Source organism: Haplochromis burtoni, unplaced genomic scaffold (assembly GCF_018398535.1).
Source record: "Haplochromis burtoni strain Fernald_Lab_line unplaced genomic scaffold, NCSU_Asbu1 Contig_128, whole genome shotgun sequence".
Taxonomy (NCBI): domain Eukaryota; kingdom Metazoa; phylum Chordata; class Actinopteri; order Cichliformes; family Cichlidae; genus Haplochromis; species Haplochromis burtoni.
In genome coordinates, this window is record NW_024582489.1 from 406,772 (window position 1) to 431,894 (window position 25,123).

The window sequence follows — 25,123 nt, forward strand, 5'->3', positions numbered from 1 at the left end:
TATTATTATTATTATTATAATCAAAGTGGGCTGTATGTGGCCCACAATGTAAATGAGTTCATCACTGGTCTAGAGTGAGGTAGTCATCAATCAATAGGAATTAATCGAGCTAAATGGCTGAGACAATTATTTGCAGCTGTTTTCAGACGAGGGCGATCGTGGCTCAAGAGTTGGCAATTTGTCTTGTAATTGGAAGGTTGCCGGTTCGAGCCCCGGCTCGGACAATCTTGGTCACCAGTAGGTGAAGACACTTCACCTACCGGTGATGGCCAGAGGGGCCGATGGCACAATATGGCAGCCTCACTTCTGTCAGTCTGCCCCAGGGAAGCTATGGCTACAACAGTAGCTGCCTCCACCAGTGTGAGAATGAATGAATAGTGGAATTGTAAAGCGCTTTGAGGGTCTTGAAAAGTGCTATATAAATGCAATCCATTATTATTATTAAAATAATAGATTGGTCAGATGAGATGAAAAGATCTCCACAGGGAAACACTGGGAAACATTGTCCTCTAACACAACAACAACCCAAATCATAGTAACGATATGCTCTTAGTGAAGAACTACCTCCAGAAGACCAAACTGAACATTACTAACTAGTCTGGACTAGTTAGTAATGTTCAGTTTGGTCTGCCCCCCTCCCCCATATTTATTCTAGATTATTTTGCACACACCCTTAAGAGAGGGAGGTTAGAAAATCTGTTCTTTTCTGTGTTTTCAAGCCATCTTTTTTGCTTTTGCCATTTTCTATCTGCTGCCAAGGAGACATACCATGCCATAGTTCTGTCTCAGCTGCTTGTTATTCTCTGTGACTCACAACTGCTGTTTCATAATGGACTTCATCATTGCACAAGTGTAACTGGTGGTCAGTTAGTCATTTAGTTCGCTGGTATTTGAATGTTAATGCACTGATGCGCCTTTAAAAATGCAAGGCAAATATTAATACAGGCTAGTGATCACAGCAGGCCCTGTCTTTCCACCACAAACCGTAGGCATAGAGTCCTCATTAGAACAACCTCTAGTGGCTGGTCGTCCACACACACACACACACGCACACACACGCACACACACGCACTCCTTGGCCTTCCACATCAGTTCCTCCCTGTCAGAGTGAGCTCATTACCGCCAGAATCTGGCCCTCACACTGAGCCAACCTGCTTTGCTATGCAGTGTTTTTACACTGGCACAAAATGTCAGCTCGCTAAAAGCATCTGTGCTCCTCTCTTCCCGCTGAGCCAGAGGGAGGGGGCGAGGGGGGGTAGCAGAGAAGGAGCACTAGGGGGAAATGAGGGGGAAGATGGAGAAAAGTGGCAAAAGAAATCAAATGTAGTTATGCTGAAAGGCCAAAGACAGAGAGGAAGGAGGGGTAGATGGCACAGCAGATAAAAAGAGAGAGGACAAGCTGTTTGTCGGAGAAAGAGAGGAGGTGTCATAGCGTGCTTGAGACTCATGTATTTTCCATGAGCTCTGCAGAGTGTTACGGGACATTATTTCCCACCTACAGCACCACTTCCTGTCCGCTCTGTATCCCACTAGTTACAGAAGAATGAACAGCAGTATTATTCACTCAGTGATCATTTACTTATGATGAAGTATTCACTCCTGCTGTTTTCCTGTACAGATATGCCCACATCGCAAAGCTAAATACACACACACACACACAAGTGTTGTTTTGATGTGCAAAATGAGATGAGGAAAAGAAGAATGAGCGAAGAGTCCTCAGTGTACACAACATACTCTCGCAGCAAGTGGCACACACAACAGCAATTCCCTCTGCTCTGTGCAGGCATAAATTACATATGACTGTTAGAGTTTACATTAGAATCAGCAGGCAGCTATTGTATTTTAGCAGAAAGTCACTGCTGGTGGAGATCCAGTGAGTTAGTTTTAGCATCTCATAACGTGGCCAGTGAGTGGGAGGCAAAACTGCAGTCTGCCCGACTCAGGTTAATAATTTTTGTTCTGGGTTTTCTTTGTGGTGTTTTAGGTCACTTACATAATCACAGCTTTTTAAAACTTTGTTTGTTCTGTGTGCTTGTTACTCTCTGTGTATATAATTGTGTGTGTAATTTGAGAGTGGGGGTCTTCACAGTGTGCAGTCTGGATGGAGTCTGATATTGTTTCTTTTCTTGGTGTGAATAAAGAGATGCTCTCTCCGTCTCCACCTGTGCTGTGACTCAGATTGTAACCTTGACAACCCTGTGAAGGTCAGTGGGGGGGTGTCTTCAGACAGACTGCTGCCATGGTGACAGAGGAGGGGAAAGGGGGTGGCTGTGGATTCCTCTATCAAAGCTAGGCTCGTGATGTTGGACATCAAAGTTGTTTCACTGCTTTGTAGTGTTGGCTGGATGCATATACTTGTGCAACAGAGAGTGAAATGACTACATCTGTATTGGAAAACACAAGAGCATCTTGAGGCTCCACATACTGGACTGAATCAAGTCATTGACTCATTGCTTGTGGGAAGTTGTTTCATGCTGATGTTCTTTACCTGTGGAGCCTAAACATAGGCTCGCACTCATGGTTTCACTTAAAATGAATATGTTATACAAAAGTGGGTGAGAGAGAAGTTCAAATTCTGACAAGCGTCATGGGAGCATCATCCATCCACCCATGCATCCATCCATCCACCCATGTATCCATCCATCCATCCACCCATCCATCCATCCATCCACCCATGCATCCATCCATCGGTTCAAAACAATTCTTCTAAATTTAAATATATTTTACTGATTTTTATTTTTATTTCTTTATATATTTATTTATTTATTGCTACAGGGCAGAAAGTAACTACCAAAGCAAACCTACAATAGCTGTTCAGTTTTTATAAAGTTCTGATCAAGCTGCAACCTATTCTAGGGCTGAAAAATGAATCTGTGTGCTGAACATTGTACTTTAAAGCTGACTCCAAAAAGCAAGCCAGTCTCCACACAGACTGTTATAATTGCCAGCCTAAGAGCACAAATAAATACGTTTATGCCCAAATGCACACCAAAAACTGCCTGGGTTACATTACAGCTGCACATTGAACACATTTCTATATCTTTTTTTTCCACTCTTTTGAATTGTATAACAGCTTAAAGTTGTTTGCTTTAATGCACATCTGGAAGCTGTACTATACACTATAATTTGGGATGTCCTGACCCTCTTCATATTTAGCCACTTTGAGCTTGTTTAATGTATGCTTGTAAGCTTAAAAGTGCTTTTATGAGGCCCATTTGGTATTCTATGAGAAAAAAAACAGGTTTATCATACAAAGATAATTATATCATCAGTGAGTGTCACAGTATGGGCGCTCTTCCAGCCCTCCCCAGCTGGGCACCGTGCAGAAAGCTAACCCAGAGCCAATGATGCGCAGGCTTGAGCAGCGAGATCAGAGCAGGGAGCTCATCGATCCACATCCAGGTCATTAAACCCAAGAGTGGTCTTATCGGAAAAGCAGCGTCACCCAACAAAGATCAATATCGGATAGAGAGATTTGGCCTGGAGGACGGATGAGATAACAGGGTTAGTGTGTGGCTAGCTACCTTCCCACAAAAGACAAACATGAAACTTGAAACAGATGCATGTTGCAACGGCATGAGAATCTCACATCCTCCAAACCACTGTTGGAAGTTTTTCCACTTCCTCTGATGGGAATGTTTATAATGGAAGAAAGCAGATACTTACTGTAGAGTCCAAACAGTTCTGTAGCTTCAGTATGCTGGTTTGTGTAGTTTAAAGCTTAAAATGACTATTTTAGAGTGTTTGTGCAGTCATTTTAAAGTAAATAAAAGTGGGGTTACAGTAAAAGAACGAGAAGAACACATCATCTCACTGGAATTAAAAACAAATAGATGGAGATAGAGAAGGTAGAGATTATCTGAGGAGGTTGACCTCCATGTGGATTATAGACCGGCCATCTGCCACTGTGGGATTATAATCTTACAATGAGGGAGAGAATGACAATGAAGGGAAGCTGAAGATGAACATGTATACTTTCACACAGTGAGGCAAAAGTCATAAAAATGTCTACATAAATTAAGCGAGAGACACACTGCTTCACTTTAAATAAGGAATGTTTGGGGAGGAATAACTAAATAAGTGAATGATTTGTGTCTTTTCAAACAATCAGTGCCAGCTTTTGATACTTTCAGCTTTCGCATACTTTCTGATTACAACACATTTCAGGTTGAGCTTTTATTCGGTGCCACTTTGTGCAACACACATGCAGATTAAGATAAAGGTTAAGGAATGAAAGTCTCTCCACTGCCCTTGTCTTTGGTCCGCTTTCCGTATCTGGTATGACTTTATATAAAACAGCTGAATGACATCCTGGCCCGGACCCACACCACCCGCACCCTCCCTCATCCCTTTTCCACAATCCCCTCTCCCCACTGGGCATACATTCAGCCCCACAGCTCCTCCCCCTTTTCAGTCCAAAGCAGACAGAGAAAGGCGAGCGGGAGTGTACTCTGCTTTTCACAGCGTCTTTCCCTCCCTCTCTTATTCTCACACCCCTCCTCCAGTCTCTCACTCCCCTCCCTCTTTCAGCTTTGGGGAAGCAGCGATCAGACCCTGCCCTTTTCTGTTAACAAACAGACAGAGCAGAAAACAAGCATAAAGAGACAGAAAAGCAGAGGGTGAAGACTGAACTGACTGACAACGAGAGGCAAGCAGTGGTAGTGACAGATTTTTCTGAGTTTGGATCAAACGCTGAGTGGGATCGCTCCTCTCTTCTCCGTTGGAATACCACTGCAGGGCTGGGAATCTTATCCCAGTCCCGCTCCTGTTCCCTCAGCTCAGGCAGCTCCGCTCTAGGATGCTGTGAAGGATGGTCCACCAGGAAAACTGTTCGTACCAGGTATTTGTCTGACCAAAATGACACAACAAACATTGCTGTGCTTCAGCTGGCAGTCTTACAGGCGCAAATTGATGATGATTCTTTTTATTTTGTTACGTGTAGCGTTTTATAAATCGTAAGTTTTCCCTACAGTGAAGCTTTAAATGTCACATTTGAAAATAGGACACTCAGCACACATGTGCAGGACTTGTGTGTCACTACTGAGACTCAGACCTGTGTGGGAGTGTTGCTCTGTCTTTTGCAGTTACGTGATTGTGTTGTGAATCTGATGGCTGTCTGGTTGCTAAGAGAGAACTTGACTCCAGGGAATAATGTCCTAACTCCCATCCACCTCCTCGTCATACAACCCCCATAACATGGAAGCATGAGTTTTGCATGGAACTGCAAGTTCATATTCTCACAACTAGCCGATGTAAAGGATTTTCAAAGCTGTGAGATTCATATAGCGGCGCAACAATATTCGTTGTATGGTGGAGAAAACATTGTGATAAATATTTAAATGATAATGCGTGGAGGGTGTGCTTGTGTGTGGATTCATGTTTATGGCCGTGTGGGTGACCCTGGTGGGACATGTGACAGCAGTGTCCCACTTTATCTAACTAAGAATTGGGAGAAATGAAGCATCTGTGATTAAAGGCAAGCATCACATCACAGCTGTGCATCCGGTTTTCTATAACCAGCTCTTCTCAGGAAGAAAATCTGCAATGCAGTGAAGATGGAGAGTGGAAACAAGCAGAGAGGTAGATGAAAGGCACAAGAAATGAGGGGATATGCCGGGGGAGGCTGCGAGGAAGGAAAAGATGGAGCTTCTTTGATGAGAAGAAACAAGTGCAGAGAGTCCCAGAGAGATGGATGGGCCTTGTGGGTGTACTTAAAGTGTTTCATCAACATGTAATATGGAACTTCAAGATGAAAACTCCATATTCTGTCCTTTAACCGCAACATTTTGCATTTAGCTCAAATTCACTTGCATGAAACCTTCAGCTGAGTTGATCAAGCGTACTCCCAAGCGGGTTATTAACAGTTCCCAAATGCTCACGTCTCTACAATTATCCACATTTGTGCAGTCTGATCTCTTGGCTGTTTCATGCAAGTGCTCTGTATTCTTAAGATTATCTTATGGAATCAATAAACTGCCCTTAAAAAGATATAATATTTGTATTATTCCCTATGCGTCCTCCACATATCAGTATTTGCGTGTCAGGAGGGTGGATTTGCGCTCGTGTTGGGTTAGGGAGCAGTTGTGTAATGGGATAAGGATTTCCTGCCATGTTTGTGGCAGATAAAGGCTCGATTGAGTGACTGAGAAATGGCAGGAATGAAGGAAAGAGCACAAGATAACCAGAGACGCCAAAGGGATAGTGGAGATAACAGATGAAAGGCAGAGATGAAACAGTAAGAAAATTGACACCTCTGGCTGAGCAAAGTCCAATAAGAAGTGTGCAGACAGCAATGACGAACAGTCTTCCAAGGCAACTATAATAGATAATACACATGAAAAAAATAATCATAATCATCTCCAGTAAAGAGGAAGGGAAAATTAAGGAGATGTTAAAAAAGTTAAAAGCAGAGATGGCTTTAATGTGGCAAAAATACTGGAAAAGAGCGAGATGGAAAAAATAAGAGAAAGAATTCGAGCAGTAAGCGGAAGAAGAGGTTCAAGCTCTTCTGATAACAGCTACTCTCTAGAGGCCTCTCAATTAGACTGGTAACCTGGCAACCAGCAGGCAGACAGCGCCCCTCACACACACAGAATAACACACACACACACACACACACACACACACACAGAGGGTTGGTAAGTAGCAAAGGGCAATGGCGAGACAGGATTGAAGAGAAGGAAAGAGTGAGGGGTGTGATGTGACATAAAATTGTCAGAGAGTAGATGAAGTGGAAAATAGAGAGAGGTCAGTGTGGCCATGTATGAGCCCATCTCTTTTTTTAAGATCAGCATCAGTGTTTTGTCCTGCTTTAAATAAGGTGTGGTCCTCTGTGTTTGGAGGTTAGCAGTTTAAATCCTCTTTTCTTCCCTTTGTATTCCCCACATACCATATCAGGCAAGCTCCCACTTAATGTCTGATACCATTAGCCAATTAGGAGGCAGGCTGACCCTGGGAGAACAAGAAAAGCAGCCATTTAACCCGCAGTCATCTGAAGCCATCAATCGATTAAGGTTCTAGTTAGTTTAAAGTCCAAAAAGAGGAAAACATTGTCTCTTTAATAACCAATCATCTGCTAGATCTCCTTTATCTCTGTGCTGCACTTCATTTCATTAAGTGTTTAAGTGAGCCAAAAGCACGCAGACCCTCTGTGTGTTTACTCGAGTCTGAGGTCTCGGTATGCCGCCCTGTTTTCAGATTCTCGTGTAAATCTATAAATCTCGCAGCGCCGTATTGCTGTCAGCAGCAGCAGCAATAACCAGTAGGGTGAAGGGTGATGGGGAGGTTTATCAGCTTGGCCACAGTGTGTCATCCTGGGCTGGAGGAATATTGTCAGCTTGCCAAGGCCTGGAGGTGTGGGGGGGCACTCTCACTGAATGCTGAGTACTCCTACGCGTAGTATTTGTATGTACATATGTATATTTATGTTGGGGCTACATGAGCTCATGCAGTTTTCCAAGCTTGACTGGAAAACGATGGAGAGAGTTCAAGTGTAACTGTATATGAGGTGTGGCCTAATGAATTATAAATGAGAGTACAGTGCTGTAGATCGCACTGGTAGATCATTCCAGCCTGACAGAACCAATCGATAAGTTGGTGCAATAAGCAAAAATCTATGGAATTACTGTCAATATTGTTTTCCATAGTACACTAGGCCATAGACCTTAATACATTATGTTTGTATAATGTAAGTGAAAGGCATAAGTTTACACAGAGATAAACATGTATTTAAACTTATTTCCTTTTCTCTGCTAATACTAACTTGAGCTTTATGTGCTTCTTTTCAAGCTTTTCAAACTTAATGCACAAGCATGTGATGCTGTACAACTTCTTTCCAGTGCTCATGTTGCTTGTTGGGCATGTTTCTGATTTATTTTTTAATCAGTCCTTTAGCAGTACTGGCCCTAAGTCCAGTAAATAAGTAAATAAGGCTTAACTTTTGGACTTTAGATGCATTTTGGTGCAAAGCAGAGGTCTGAGTCATTGTCGGTTTTAAAGCCTTCTTGCTGACAAACATCCCCCATGGGGTAATGTCGTAATTACCCAAGCCAAGATGTGGTCCTGATATATTTATTTATATATGTGGAAAAACTGACACTGATAGTTCAAAACCTCATTTGTTTTTCCTAAGACGTGTCGAGCTCTTCATCATGTGTTTTGGATTTTCGGATGTGGACGTTTTCAGACCTTTTCTTTGTAGCCCGTGTGGAGGTTTTACTTGTGTGGCCCACTTGAGATCAAATTAGGTTGCATGTGGCCCTTGAAATACCTTTCGATTTATCTGGCTGACCTAAATACACCACTGTTTTGGCAGGTTATACTGTAGGTCACACTAAACTCAGGACAGAGCCAACACATAAAAGGGAAATGTTATGAAATTTTATTGAAAAAAATACTAAAAACTTTTGTGCATATCGTATTATTAACATAAAACTCATAACTCATATTCCCTTGCCTATATGGACAGGAAGATCAGAAGGGAAAATAAGAGCATTTCTTTCCCTAAAAGACACCCAGACCGTATCATTTTTGGATTAATTGCATTGCATCATGATGTATGTGCCTGGGATTGCATGAGTTTTGAGTTCCTTAACATCACTCTAACAGTATGTTTAATATTGTGCAATTTACCAGAATTGGAGCTCCCTCAAAAGCATGCCTCAGTGTGAGTTTTGCAGACTTCCCGATGGGCTGCCCTGTGTTCCTTTCACAGCCCAATTTGTTTGGAACACAGAGCATCACCATGGAGAAATTCTTACCACGTTGCTATGGTAGCAGACCCCGTTCTTTTCCTCCTCTTTCCAAAATAAGATCAGATCAGATGAGAATATGTGGCGTTACTTTCAAACGTGTCAGTAAAACTGGTATGATAATGACATACAGATATTAGAAAGATGATAAATAGTAAAGATGTGATTCTACAGCATGTGCACAGGCATGCGTTTGTTACTATTATCTTTGTGAGGACATTGGAATATTATGTATTTCCTAAAGCTAAACCTTTATCCTAAAGCCAGGTCTTACCCCTTCAACACACCTTGTGAAGTGTGTCAGAAAATGACGAGCAACCAGACTGTCCTAAGTGTCCTCACCCCTAAGTTCTCAATTCTGTATTGGTCCTCACAAAGATAGATATACAAGTACAGAAACACACATAGCGCCACTGGCCTTGGATCCCAGGCGTACAGGAGGTGCCAGGAACCCTCTCCCACAGTCACCCTCTGTTCACTTGGAACAATAAGCCTTTCTGTGTGTGTATGTGTCTCTCTGTCTTTCATACTCGCTCTCTCAGCTGGCCATAAAGTCAAGTCATCACCTATACTAGAAGAACTAACTTGCATGTGTGCAGCCTCGTGTGTGTGTGTCCTAAATGTAGCTTAAAGTACCCACAGTTCACTTCGCCTTTGAACTGTCAGTAGGGAATGTTTGCACTAGTGAGTGGATGTGCGTTTGTTTGCCTCCTTTGCCTAGGTAGACCAGGTAACCAATTCCTCCCAGCCTTCTATCACACTTGAATCAGCAGTGACTTCACCTTCACGATGAAGTCAGCCTCAGTAATGAAGTCGAGATCCAGCGGGGCAAACTCTGCCCCACCCTCTAACTCCAAACAGGCCGCTCTCGCTGACGGCTACCACTGGCTTTATCAGCCTGCGCATGTATGTGTGTGTTGCATGTATTGTCCCCAGCAGCACCCCAGTGTGGGTGGATTCAGGAGACAGCCAGACAATTCGCTGTACTCTGCCCATAATCCACAGGGATCAACACTGAATCAAATCCACTTCCTATTTTTTCCACTTAACCCTTCTGTGTGTGTGTGTGTGTGTGTGTGTGTGTGTGTGTGTGTGTGTGTGTGTGTGTGTGTGTGTGTGTGTTCAAAAGCTCTTTGATGTTATCATCCAATTGCATTATTCCCCAACTGTCTTCCTCTTTGATATTTTTTCTCGTGTTATTCTCATCTGCGCGCTCTCTCTGAGCAGAGAAACAGATGAATGTGACTCATGTTCATCAGTACCACTTGGCATTCTCTTCCCTCTCGTCTTCTCCTCTCAATCCTCGTGTACCCCTTTGTCCTTGGCTGGGTATTTTATTTCTTATCTGATATCCTTGTCTTTCATTTAGATCCCTCACTGTTTAGCGTGATACATCATCTGAAGCCACCTGTAGGCGGTGGTTTAATGCTTTAAAAAATTTTAAAAAAAAAAACTCTATTTAACTTTCATGTCTACTCTGTTTGAGATCAGGGTTAGCTTGTCTAATTATATAAAGCTTTTAAGGGTACCATAGTTTCAGTTGTTGTTCCTAATACGTAATAATGATTTTAAAATACTGCTGCAAATATATCGTGAATATCTTAAGCTGTTTTCCCACATGAATTACAAAGAATGTTTGAAAGATTAGAGTACGTATAATCCAGTACACACAAACATGAAATACAGTAAACAAAACAAAAAGTTACCTTGAATTGTGAGGAAAAAGGTTCAAATTATAATGTCAGATGGAGCAAATGGTCATTATGATCTTCCCCCCAACCTGCTGAGGGTCCTGGGCAATTGTGCCCTTGAGATGACCCTCATTTCATACAGATTCTGAAGGTACAGTAACTAAGGATGGCACTGGATCCTGCATGGTCACTAATGCTGTTTGATACACCCTCTAGCTAGCTAACACCCTCCACCTTCAATCAGGCTGGAAATTTATCCAAGTTATCTTATTTCTCATCTAGTACACTAACTACTGGAAATGATTCTCGTGGCCTGGGAAGGCCTTATAGAGTATACGAGAAGCAGCACACATGTTACAAGGTAACATTGCATGTGTAAAATACCTTTCACTTCTGGGATATTTCAGATTTCCACCTTTGGAAATACAAAGTTTGATGTATCTTGTTTTCCATTAAATAAAATAAAACAAACCTCTAAAATACAACTGTGTATTGAATGCACTGTGCCTGAAAAATTTAACAGGAAGGAGTAAAAACAATAACATCAGTTGTAATCTGTCAGAGATGTGCTGGCATTTCGTCATTATGAAGTAAAAATATAAGTGAGTACCAGATTTGTCATTCTAAGTTCTTGTCGTACCGGCCATTTTTCTGTGTAACCAGCTGACGGTGTGTGTGTGACTGCGTGTGTTTGTGTGAAGTCATGTTCCCTGCAGTGTGAAGCTGCAGCCATATCTGGATATAATTTTCTGTCTGGGCGGCTATGACAAATATATGAGTCACGGGTCAATAACGTCTCACAAAGATGAGATCATTACACACCATGGAGAGCTCAGATTGAAATTGTAAGTCACCGATACAAGGCACAAGCAATCTTTGTGTTTATGAGTGAGTGAGTGACTGTGTGTGTGCTTGTGTGCCAGACTAATGGTCTATTGTGCTCTGTCAGGGTTTATTTAGCTAGCCGGGGCTGTGGGGTTTGCTGGCTTTGGAGTCTGGACCAGGCACTATTTTTACCTTAGCAGGAAGGGAGTACACCACCTTCTCTGTTACATATGCTCACTCTTAAACATTCATTCACCTTCAGTGTATAGTCTGATTTGCAAAGTTTTATCATACGCAGAAATCCTAGGTGGGACAGACTGGGAAGAAATATAAAGAGCGAGAGATGACGTCCAGGAGGGCTTTTAGACACAACAAAAACCATCGAAAACACACATGGGCGAGCACAGTCCCCTACACACACATACTGCGGATATCCCTGTCCCATCGCTGAGGTGTCTCTTTTCAAACTGGTGGTGAGCAGCTGCTGTCCTCATGTCAGGGCATGAAGATGAAACAAACACCCGTCTGAGTTTCTCTCCTCGCTCTCTCTCTCTCTTTCCTGTCCTGAGCTGTGAGAGGCTGCCCTGGCCAGAGGGTGGAAGGTAGGGAGGGTCTAAAGGGGCTTTACCTCTGACAACTATGCTTTTTCAGTCCTGTGGGAGAGGCGGAATGAACCTATAGACCGAGCGTGCAGAGTATTCAGAAAGTGCAGGGAAGGAGAAACAGCGTCACAACATGTTAGGGTAAGACGAGGAGAAGACACCAGTAGAGAAGTAGATAGGGGTCAGTTGACTGGGATTATGATGCATTTTGACTGGACTAAAGCTCAGGAGTCAGTGTGGACTACAACCTACTGACTGGGACGTAGAAGGGAAAAGACAGGAAAACGGAGAAGGAGAGAAGGATGAGGGAGGCACTGGATAAAACGGATGTATGTGGAGGGGTGGATGATGTCATCAGGCAAGCCTCCAGTCTCTACCTCAGTGATGATTATAAAGAGGTAAAAGAAAGTATGGAATCAAATTTTGATCATTAATTGCATGATTTGAAAGTGTGTGAAGTCAGCAGGTGGATTATTTTAGGTAATATCCATCCCCGTGGTTATGTTGGAGGTTTCTTCTACTTCGTGTCTGCCAACTTAAACCACTGAACATACTTTTGTTCTGTTTTGTGACAAAAATAGAAGTTCAAACTTAATGCAAAGTGTAAAAGCGCTACTACAGAGTTCGGAGTTAACTCAGTTCCTAATGCAGCCATCTGTAATTTATTTATAATCAGTATGAAATGTTTTATTTGTTTAATCCAATCCAATGAATACACTAAATTGTGCGTTTCATGATGGCCCATTAACCTCACTGTGAGTAAAAGCCTTCATAAAGTGACTCCACCAAGTTATTCTAGACCTTTAAAGGCACTTATTTGGGAAGTTATTTGGAGGTCTTAATTTAACTTTAATGGTCATGGGGAGAAAAAAAACTACAGAATCTGCTTAAAATCTGATAAAAATGCTTCAAACGTTTTCCTGATTTAGGCCCAAAATAAAGTTTTTAAAAGCTCATGTGCCCTGAAAGTTAAACCTCCACCTCGATCTTTGGTGGAATTTTCCCACAGATTTCAGTTCAGGGATCCTTTGAGTGCTTTGATGTCTTTATTAATATAATAATGTCTCTTACTGCAACTGGCTCAGAAATAGTCCAACGCAACACTGCACTGTGTAAGTCTGACATCACTAGTTCAAGGATTTGCTCTAGAGAGAGAGCTAATGGGCTAATAGTTTTTGTTAGTTCCCAGTCTCCTCGGTGAACTAACTCACCTTCATACTGAGCAGAGACGTGATAGTGAGTTTCAGCTTCTGATTTGATTTTCAGCAAGAAAAGTAATAAAAAAAAAATCCAAATGGCTGAACTTTCCATTTAATCCACTTTTGCGTGTTGTGCACAGCTGTGAATGCAGCTCAAAGACCGAGGCTGATGTAGTTTGGGCGTTGAAGCACTTACGTATTCGGGCCACCGTTATGACAAAACAGTATGAGGAACCAGGATTTTATTCTGTAACTTTGCTGCACTTTGCTCTACAAATACTCGGCCCTTCTGCTTGAAAGAATGCTCTAGTGTCACATGGTGGACCCATTGTCCTGTCCAAACCCACTTCATGCTCCTTATCTCTTCTGCCTCCCTTTGTCAGTCTCTCTCCCCCCCCCCTTCTTTTTTTCCTTTCTCCCACCAAAACCCTCCCCCACCTCTTTTACCCCACATGAACATTCATGTGTAGCCCAATGCCACTTGTTGAGTTGTTCCCTTCCAATCTGAGTGACAGGAGCAGCCTTGCACTGACCTGCAGCTGAACTATACGGGGGGTCAAAGGTGAGGTCTCTTATCTGTATGGAATGTTCCACTGCCTGGACAGACGGGTCTCAGATAGCATGAGAATTGAAGAAAGTCTTACACACACAAGCACACACCTCTTTAGAGACATTTAAAGAAATCTGTGCGCTTCCTCTGCTGCTGAGATGAGAATATCACTGCCGTGTAGATGGGAAGGCTCTTCCAGTAGTCAGTCAGTTTAGCCTACAGGGTGTAAAGCTGTCCTCATAAAGCAGGTGCCATCCTCAGAAAGTCATTGTATAACTGTATGCCAAGAAGACCACGAAGATTTGACACTTTGTTCACTTTGATTTATTTAGGGGTTACAAAATCTCATGTGCTATTTTGCTTTAGATATGCTTCTAAGTAGCTATGCTGTATAATGGATTACCAGCTGCTGGACATGCACTCACTGTTTTCGATCTGTAATTGTACATTACAGTGGTACAGACAGTGCAGACAAGCAAGAAAGCAAAAATAGAAATGAGCATTTTCCCCTCAATGTTACATTTTAAATTTTAAATATAGTCAAGTTGATCCAGTTTTACTCTAAGCCTGCAAGAACATCTGTGTGAAATGTGAAAGTATGTAGCACAGTCATAACAACTGGCTCACACAGAAGACTTTTTGGCCTTGTTTCTGTTTGTAAAGCTGAGGGTTCAGCAGCATCCCACTGTTAGTCCTGGAAAATATATGTGAGTGAAGTCATCCCTGTTTGGATTCACACCATCACACAGAAATTTCATAACGCAGCAACGCACACGCACATCGACACAGCACCTTCGCTGAAAACAAGCACTCAGTCATGCCCAGGTGTGCTCCACTGTCGTGCATTTACTAATAATATACATGAAGACCTGAAGTCTGTGCTCACAAGAACGGAATTTTTGTGCAAGTGCATGTGTGATAACAGTGGGTTCTTGTTCTCAGTCAGGGAGTAAGGTCCGGGTCACTGAAAAGACTCCATTGTGCAGAAAAAGAGAGACCACTTTGTAAGGAATTGTGTGAAAAGAGATGAAGAAACCTTGTTGAGCACTCCTCAGCCAAGGCTAATACCATATGTCTCAAATTCAACAAAAGTGATCCCCATCTGTTCCAAACTTTAATATGCACTTCCCTTGCTCCACCTGTCCACCAAGTCTCCAGACACTCAGCCTTCGCAAAGGAGTGAAGGGGTTTATAAGTTTTAAAGAAACACTATCTACCACATATTTTAATTTACAGTAAAAGAAGGCTTTCAGAGACTGAAATCAGAGAAAAGTCAAGCACAGCTCTACTGATTCATGCACATCCGCATTTATATGTAAACACGTCTCAGATCTTAACCACTGAAAAAATTCTGGCCACGAGAGCCAACAATTTTGTGGGAGGCAGAAGGAGGATGCTCTTTGCTGGTGCGGATAATTAAATTCATCTCCCTTCTCTAATATAGATTTTCAGGGAAGATTTGAAGGCTCAAAACAAGCACCCTGTCGTCCACTGCCAGGCCTAAATCCCCCTCTAGGCCTGCGGATGAATGGTTGTACTGCAGAGTGGAGAGGAGGAAATGCCTTTGTCAATGAGGGTTTTTTCAGCAGAGGAAATTGCTTGGTGATTTTGAGGAAAAACAGAAATTAGTCCAATTGTGTTGGTCCCAATCTAATTTGGAAAGTGATGGCTCTAGTGTTTAGGCCAGGAACTGATGGAGGTAGTTAGGATGATCTCTCATTCGGTGTCTCTTACTCGTTTCATGCATTAAAATGTTAATGTAATGGATCCAGCAATTTTCCATGTCATCATCAAGTGGAAATGCTCATTTGCGCTTTGTGGATTTTTAGTTTTTCTTCTTTCTTTGGGAGGATATTTAGCAGAAAAATTACAGAGTAAAGCGCACCGAAGAATGTTTGAATAGCAAACCTAATGGAAAGGGTTTGTGTGCCTGGAGCCTGTGACTTGCAAGGTTTGCTTGTCATTCAAAAGTCACACCTGTAAGAGGTGGAAGTGAATATGGAAACTGTGACAGGATGTGATAGCTTCCTGTGTTTGAAAAGTATGTAATTAAACTGATTTTCAGTCAAGGGAAAAACTGAAACTAATATGAAATATTAACATTTAAAGAGAAAAAAAACATGCACATTTTTTTTCTGCCCATTTCCCACTTCCTCTTGTTAGTTGCATATTCAACACCTTTCTAAAAGGTTTATGGATCTCTCATGATGACTGTTTTACCACCTGCACGCACACACAAGCGCACAACGCAAACAAGCAGTATAACAGATGACGCCTATTCAATGAAAGGAAGTTGTTTTGTCAGGCAGGTGTCAGGTGCAGAGCTTTGCAGAGCCACATCTGCGTGATGTAGTCGTCTACTGTCACCAGGGGGCGATGTCAACAATATAACAGCCAGTAATGTGGGCAAACAAATGTGAAACCAATATGTAGTGCGTTATGGTGCTCGCCGAAGAAATGAGAATTTGTCAGGGTAAGTTCACCAGATAAGAACTTATCAGTCACAAGTCGTTAGCCAGTGACCACGCAGTGTCAGATCCACACACCTCACATTATCACCACCAGCAACACGCATGTGCGTCTCCATAGCCTCTGGTTGGTTGGATTGTAATAATCCTTTCCTCTGTGTAGCCAAAGAGCTATGCTTACGGACACAAACACAACAACATTAATCCGGCTTTAATCCAACTGCAGATCAGTGTTACAGTTTGACTCCCAGAGATTTTCCCACTTCTTTATGGAACGTAATGTTGTTTTGTGTGTCTTCATATCAGTTTGGACAGTGCATCACGACTATACCTGCCAGGGGCGTAATTTCCAGGGGGGTTAGGGGGGTTATGACCCCCCCAATAATCAGACCCAGCCAATATAACCCCCCTAATAAAATTAAGAATTATCTTGCATTAATAGGCTGTTTTCTTAAACCCGCTGGTCTGCTTCTTTCCTCCTTGTTTTATACCATATAATTACCAAGTGGATATCTTTGTGTTCTGCAGTGTTAGTCAGACAGACAACACGAATGTGAAGATGTAACCTTGAATGAATTGAAGGATTTCTTGGCTGACTGAGAAAATATTCAGATTAAAAACAGCCCTGGCTTTCCTGTATTCATTGTTTGCATTATATAGAGTCGAACCAGCTTAAGAGTATAACAGTAAAACTCATAAGCAGTGCTGTTAATTATTGCTCTTGAATATCATCAGTAACCAGCGTGTCCTTGGGCATCCCTGTTGCACATTATTGCAGCATATGCTTTGTCTTCTGCATCACTAATGTATTTAAAAAAAAACTCTGAACTCTAATGACTGGACATTAAATGTAAATCTGTGCTGCTGAGCTGAATAGTAAAACATTACTAAAAACTGGATAAACACAAAGCTGTTAAATAGATCTGCATCTTTATTTCCACCTACAGTCTGCTAACAGACGCCCCATAAGGTCTTCAGCATGTCTTTACCTGTTGTTAAGGTGACATTAATAACATCCAAAATATCCCCTGAGCCTTCGTGAAGAATTCCTTCCCACCCATCCCTCATTTTAGTCTTTTCTTAGCTCTCACCACATGAGCGGAGCATGCAGTTACCGATGCTCAGTGAGCCTGCTGCTTTTGATTCTTACCTTTGCTTGGAGCTACTGTTCAGTGGAGTAACATGAGTGACAGCTTTGTTGCAGTCAGTATGAGTGATGTGTAGTATACGTGTTTGACCTGCACTGTGCCACACAGGCTGCTGTTGCACCTTTGAAGCGGTGAATTGAAACTTTCAAGTGTGTTCTCCAGGGAGTGTCTCAAACAGAGCAGTGCCAGGTCCGCTCCTCAACATGCCAGTGCGTGTTTATGTGTGTGTGTGCTCACTGCACAAGGAGTGTCTTGCGGCCTCTTGTGTGGAGTGGGATTATGTTAATATGTTAATTTGTCCTCAGTGAAGGCACTCTCACCAACGCCTGCACGCAATTGTCAAGAGAGATAGGCAGTGAGAGAGGAAAGGTGGGAGAGAAGGAGTTGAGAAAATGAGTGGGAGAGCGGTGAAGGTGTGATGTGCGATTTGGAGTAGCGTAACGAACAGAGTGAACGCAGAGAGATCGTTTGATGGAAGGGTTAGGACGGGCCTGAGGATGAAGATGAAGAAGAAAGCATGTAAATGGAAACAACAAGACAGATGAGCAAGGTGAAAAGTTTTAAGATGGTTTGCATGAAAATAGGAAGGAGATAAAGTAATGGACAAACTCACAAAGACAGGAATAGTGACTATCAGTCAGGCAAACACCACAGGTATCTCTTTCCTGCTTAGCACATTCTCACCTCAATCTTACGCTCTCCCTTTTGCCAATTTGCCTTTTCTAAGACAGAAATACAGGCCAGAAATATGGGAAAGAGAGGGACTACGACAGAGCAGGAATGTAGCAGTTACATGATATATATCTTAGCACAGTACCCTGGTTCCCATAAGACGTTAATATGTCATCATTATGGATAGCTTTGCTGTGCACAAACCAAATAGTTTATTTAACCTCAAATCATGTAAAGCTTTGTTTTGTAAACCTTTCCCTCCCTTCAGGTCCCCAGACTCCCATTTGAGAGAAGGACGTTTAAGCACTGCAGTGTTTGGGGCAACTGTGTATCAAACAACCTGCAAAAAATTCTGCAGAGCTTGTCCTTCAAAAATGTGACGCCACAGTTTAAGTGGGTCACTAGTAGCGTGCATCTCTGCCTGCTGTGTTCACCTGTTGTCAGCAGAGGCGAGATGGGTAGCTGGTGCGATTTTGTATGAGCACCACCCGTGCTGAAGCTGTCCTGAGCTACGGGAAGAGGCAAGACAAGAGAAACTCTGAAACTGTGTTGTTTGGAATTTCTTGCACCTTTAATTATGCATGAAATGTGCATTAGAGTAATTTCTCAGGGGTTTATTCTATATAAACTCTTGCACGTTGTCTGAGATATCAAGTGTTGTTCTCTGAATCAACAGTACCACCTCCTGGTGAATCCTGGTACTGTCAACTTCTGAAGCTCTAATATTTCAAAAACAGGTTGTTGTTTTTTAGTAAATCAGCCTACACCATGCTTTGTATCAAAGTTGGCTAAGACAGATGCTGCTATAGATATGCTTGCATCTTTGGTTTGTACAGTCAGAAAGTGATCAGGGTGGCACTGCTTTCTATCTGTGCATGTCCTGCGGGATGAAGCTTACTAAAGGGGAAGACACTTGGCCTAATTTCGAAACTGCAATATCAGTCATCAAAAAGATCACAAAAAGTAACCAAATCCTGTTATTTTACTGTTGCAGGCCCAGAAGAATGAGCGGGAGTCTATCAGGCAGAAGTTGGCCCTGGGCAGTTTCTTCGATGATGGGCCGGGCATCTACACCAGCTGTAGCAAGAGTGGCAAACCCAGTTTGTCCTCAAGGTAACACAGCTGACATCTCTCGTATAAGCATGTGACTAACACTTGGAAAGTGTTTGATTGTGTGCGGTTTGTTGTTCGTTCGTTTGTTTTGTTGTTTTATTTTGAAGTGTGTGTGTGGAGGGTGTTATGCGGTCACATAATTCTCTAAATGTGAAAGTGCGCTGAATCAAAATGTATATCCATCAAGTTCTCTTTACTGTCATTGGCAGCTGAGTGGGGTAATGTCATATAGTCAGACCTTGTGGTTTTTCACTTCCCAAGAAAATACCAACGTGTGTATGCACAGAAACACACACACATACACACACAACCTCCTACTTGTACCTTACTGGAACTGCAGTGCTCATCGTATCCCCGTGATTCGAATCAAGTGGATTTCTCATTATTTGTGGTTAATCGTCAAAGGGCAGTATTGTGCAAAATAAGATGCACTCATCAGTTTGACATTAACACGATGTTCTCGAGTAAACCCTGAAATGAGGAGCTTAGTACATTTATGAATTTTTCATATTGGAGTACCAAAAGACTGTTTACATCTTATGACACTGTCTCAGGCATTTCCATCTCTTTCTACTCAGTGCTAATTGTCAGCTGATATATTAACCAATGCTAATATGTCTGAGCCAGATTTATATTGCCAAGCACTATATATATATATACACATATGTCAGCCAGGCCCTACACTGTTTATTGCTGAACTTCAGTGTATCGTCTCCTGGTTGTCAAAAAGTCACTTTAGTGGTCTGTGCAATTCAGAGAGTGTTTTGATTCTCCTTCTCTCACTCAAAAAACCAACCAGCCACTCAGGTCCTATTTTTATTGGGACTGATTGGATCTATGCTATGTAATCAATCACCTCTGTTTGTAATTACTCTATTGAATTAAGCAGATTATTGATCCACAGTGGGATGGAGCTACACCTTGCGACATTCTGTTCTTCCATGGCACAAATACACCCCCTCTGGTCCAGGCAGATTGCAGCAGACCTATCTGAGGCCACCTGGATCGATGCAAAGGGGAGATGATTAAAAACAAGAGCTCTCTTTAATTTCATCTTCAGCTGGCACTTTTCTCTGCTCATGAAGGGCACTTGTTTCTATTGGGATCTTCTTTCTTATTCCTGTATTTCTGTGTTTTAGCACATCAAAGTTTGTGTTTGCTCTCTTACACTCGCAGCACTCTTTGTAAGAGCAGCAGTGCATCAGTGTTCATTTTGGTGTTGCTCCAAGTCTGCGTCAGTCACTGCAGAATCAACTAACAAGTGAACCAACTTAACGCCCGCTTTGTGCTAATATTGTTTTTCTCTGTGTTTTCACGCCTCTCTTTCAGGCTGCAGAGTGGGATGAACCTACAAATCTGTTTTGTCAACGATAGTGGCAGCGATAAGGACAGCGATGCAGACGACAGCAAGACGGAGACTAGCCTGGACACACCTCTGTCCCCTATGGTATGCACAGATGCCCACACGTCCACCACTGAAGCCCGTGGCAAAATTCAAAAATGGAGAAGAAAAAAAGGACTTAAATCCTGATATCACTATGCGATGTAATGATGATGTGAAAGTAGCAAAGTGTAAAGATTTGATTGTATCAACAGAAAATCAAGAAATAATAAGAATGAAAGCAGATTAGTGGGAGGGATAGTGTGTTCAATATGAATCAGAGAGATAACTGGCAGTTTAGCACCTTTATGAATTTCTGTGCTCGTGTTTTCTGCGCTGTTCACCAGTTCACAGTTCCAAGGAAAAGCAATTTGGTAGGTGCTCGCTGAGGCCACGGATGACTGGCTGCAATAACCTGTTATCACACTGAGACATACTTAACAAAATGAGAGGGAGAAAGATCAAATTTGAGCCTTGTGTCGCACCCATGTGCATAATGACACTCTCATCAGTGTTAAAATCTGCATACCAAAATGCCAAGAAGTCATGAGCGTTAACTCCTTATTACTTCCTCTTTCTTGTGTGATCCATACGTTATTTTCCCTCTAACTTCCAATTGTGTCTCCTCTCTCCTTCAATTATCCAATTCCCATTTTACCTACTCCCTACCTTCCTCCTCCCTGCAGTCCAAACAGAGTTCTTCCTACTCGGACAGGGACACCACAGAGGATGACTCGGAGTCTCTGGAGGACATGGACTTCTTGAGTCGACAGAAGAAGCTGCAAGCAGAGGCTAAACTGGCCCTGGCTATGGCCAAGCCCATGGCCAAGATGCAGGTGGAGGTTGAAAAACAGAACCGCAAAAAGTCACCAGTGGCTGACCTGGTCAGTTCCAGAAATCCGAGGCTGTCTGTTTAGCTGTTTATTCATTTATTTCCTTTTTTTGTGTGTTACTCATACAATCTTTGACCTTTCACAAGTCATGGCATGACGGAGTGGTGATTAAGCTCTACACAATTATTATTAGACTTAAACTTTCTTGATTAAAATTAATTAGTTTTTTAAAAAACAGGGTGATGATGTTGTCAGTGTGATTTACATTTTCTCTTCTGGGGTCCAAAGTGGCCAAAACATCATAAATATTATTATTACAGGACTAAAAAGACCACTTTTAACAGTGTATGGATCTAACAGCTGACTTCTGACTCACTCAAGCGGGTGACTTCTTTAAGACACTATACATGCTGGAGTGACCCTTTTTAACTAAAGTAGCAGCTGAAAGATGCTCGTGAAGCTCATGTGAACAACCTTAGTTACTTAGAAGCTTTTCTACTTTTGCTCAGAGAAGGTTTAGAGTATGTCTAGGCCATAAATAATTTTATTTATCCAAGAGTGAAAGCCTAGAGAAAGTGAAAAATGAGCAGTTTAGGTGATGTCCCTGAGGACTGACACTTTTACTGTTTGCTAATAATCAGGGGAAGACGCGTCTTGTAGCCCTCTACATGCTCTCTCTCAGTGGCACTTTTCTGACACGGCTTACGCTGGGATGTAATGGAAACAAATACCAGTCAAAGCCCACCCACCCCTCCTCTGTTTCCTCTCCTCTGTTTCCTCTCCTCTTCTTAAAGAGAGGAAGGTGATGACAGCCCTGCTCATCATTATTTCATTCATTTATGTCTGCCCCGCTGCCTCCTCCGGAGCACGTACACCAAGGGACACTCACACATCCACGGTGTCACAGATGCACACTTTGTTTCCACGCGCACTTGAAGTCAGAACTTTTTTACTTATTCAGAAACGAGAAGGGCAACTCGCCCGGGTCCATCTATAATTCATATGCTAGAAAGCATCGACTTTGGTGTTCAGGGATGTAGCAGTGCTCAGCAGTCAGAAGACATCACCGTCACACGCGGACACGACCCGCAGTGAATTTTAAAATGTTTTAAGGCTACAGCTGCCCGCCTTCTCCGCAACGCCAGAGATCTGTTAAACTGCGTTCATTACAAATGTAAAGTGGTGAACGGTGATTCCCAGCTAAGAGCGCTTTTACCACAAGTGGTTCATCTGCAGGCCTCAACTAATTTGAAAAGTGTAAAATTATAATTTGTTTAAAAAAGACGTCCTTTAAGATATCATTACAAATTAGTGTAATGCGTATCTTAGTGAGCTGAGGCAGAGGAAGTCAGAATAAACTACACCCTGTTTAAATTCTAAGGTTTTACATATTAAAAATAATCTGGTCCTTAGCCGTTCTAAAATTTAGGTAAATATCTCAGGTGAACAAACTATGACATGTTACACTGTGTCACTATGTATTTAATATAAAACTGAGCCAACATGTCAAAGCAGTGTGTGTGAAAACGTAAGAACACCCTTAATGCTTCCATAGGAATTAAAAGTGTAAGCAGCAGCAAGGTGCATGTGATTAACGTCATCAGCACGTGTGAACAAATCTGTGAAGTTTCAGGTGTAGGTTAGAGAAATGCCAAGGAGGAAAGACGTAAGGAATGACCATGCATCATTCTAAGAAAGATTATTCACAAGTGGAAAATACTGAAGGCAGTAGTCAGTCGTCTCAAGAGTGGATGTCCCAGGAAATTCACCCCAAGGTCAGACTGTGCAATGCTGAGAAACTGTAAAACCCCCAAAGCCACAGCTCAGACTCAGTCAGTTAGCATAATAAATGTTAAAGTTCATCACAACAAAATCAGGAAAAACACTGAACAAGTACGGCTTATTTGTAAGGGTTTTGGGCAGCAAGGCTCTTCTGTCTTTAAAAAGAAAAAGGGGAAATGCACTTTTTCAGTTCAGTTTCATTTATATAGCTCCAAATCACAACAGCAGTCGCCTCAAGGCGTTTTATTTTGTAAGGTAAAGACTCTGCAATTATACAGAAAAAGCCCCATCAATCATAAACAAACAAACAACAAAAACCACGACAGCGTGGATTATGTTTGCAAAATTACAACTGAACGAACCACAAGACTTGTGGAACAGTGTCCCTTGGACAGATATTTGGCCACAGCACTACATTTGGGAAAGTCCAAACACTGCAAATCAACACAATCAGCACAAACACCTCATACTGTTAAGTCGACCGTGAACTCCTGTGTTTCCCAAAGTATTGTAGATCTAAATAGATCATTTCTCCAACAGCTAAAGCTTGGCATAAAGCAGGTGTACAACAGAAAGGTTGAAAAAGAAATGACTCAAGGTGCTGCAATAATCCCGTGAAGGCCTAGTTTGTACTATGGTATATGTAAAACTTATTGTTATACACAGCTTTCAGTAACCCCGAGTCAGGTGTAGACTTTTAATGTTTTATACACCGTCTGTTTATAAAACCTTAAAGTCAAGACATCTTGAAGAAAACTAGCTTTTCCAAAGCAAGACTGGGTCAAGATAATTAAAGTAGCACTAAAACTCTAAGGATAAACAGGTGAAATAGTTAATTGCTAAATCATTATCCTTCTTTAGCTCTGTGTGGATAAACTAAAGATAAACAGGTGAAATATTAGTTAAAGCTAATAAAGCTAAAGCTACATTACTAACAAACAGTTAAAATATATACGAAGAGTTTTAATATATACCTACAGGTAACAGGTTGAATATAAAATTAAAGATAATCCATAAAGATTTCAAATATGAGCTAAAGCTACTGCGTTTATAGCTAATACCAGATGCTAATACTTCATTACCAACTGAAAATACTACTGGATAAACAACAGAAATGATACGCTAAAAGTAAGTGATGACGTTTCTGATGAAGTGGCCAGACCTGCCACTGGGCAAGAGAAAAGAACGGAAGCTGTGGCCTGTGCAGTGAGATTACACCTAAACGTCTGTCTGCTGGTTAGAGAGCCGTCCTAAAATTTCAAGCAGAATCACTGAGAGAAAGTGAGAAAATGAGTAAGAGGGAAATGGGGGCAATAATTTGTTTCCACTGTAAAGCCTCTAGTTTCGTTCTTGACTTCATTCACAAAGCTTTACAGCTCCTCAATATGACACAGAGTCATCACAGGAAATTATCTTTCTGGTTTTGAATATTCAGATGACAATTAGCAGTACGGTCAGTCTACCACAGAAACTCAGAAGTTGAGTCAGGACTAATACCAGTCTCAAGCCTTTCCCATGGCCCACGCATGCTGACATCACATTTCTCCTTATGTCACTCTCAAGTGACCTTCTTGTACATAGCCAATTTCCCGAAACTGAAACTGACGCATGACAGCCTCATATATACTTGCTCCGGTAGTAATGTGAAAGTGAAATGAGACTACCAAGAAGAGCGAGCCCACGCACCCCTTACGAAAAGAGAGCATGAGTGCGTTCTCTTCGCGTTTATCTCCACTGAGGCTGGAGGTGAAAGTGGGCCACGACCGAGGAAACGGGCACTGGATGCAAAGATAAAGAATGCAGACTGGTTGACACAGATTGTTAAGAGAGGCAGAGACAGAGAGGAAATGATCCGCCCAGGTGAGCCTCTCTAAGCACACGTGATGCTTTAGTGCTTTATTGCATCTGAAGGAACAGGTGCTAGTGCAAGGAGATTCTGATATACACAAAACCAGCAGAAAAAAGCCTAAAAAAGTTTCAAACATATATATACATGCACTAAAATGCTACACAGATTCTAGCATGTTAAAAGTAATAGTGAAGGGAGAGTTTAAATATCTAATTTCTCATCTCTTTCTCGTCACTCGTCTTTGATTACGTGCTCGATGT

The 25,123-nt window shown here is 42.0% G+C and overlaps 1 protein-coding gene across 8 annotated transcripts in view; it reads left to right on the plus strand.

Annotated features, from left to right (window-relative positions):
- schip1 (schwannomin interacting protein 1) overlaps positions 1 to 25,123 on the plus strand; it is a 223,690-nt gene that overhangs the window by 193,553 nt on the left and 5,014 nt on the right. For 5 of the 8 annotated variants that reach the window (XM_005930031.3, XM_042224125.1, XM_005930032.3 and 2 more), the window contains 3 exons: positions 18,900 to 19,018; positions 20,348 to 20,465; positions 21,086 to 21,283. In XM_005930031.3, the coding sequence (XP_005930093.2) occupies positions 18,900 to 19,018; positions 20,348 to 20,465; positions 21,086 to 21,283 (435 nt within the window). The other 3 variants (XM_005930034.2, XM_005930033.3, XM_042224123.1) reach the window with 3 other exon arrangements.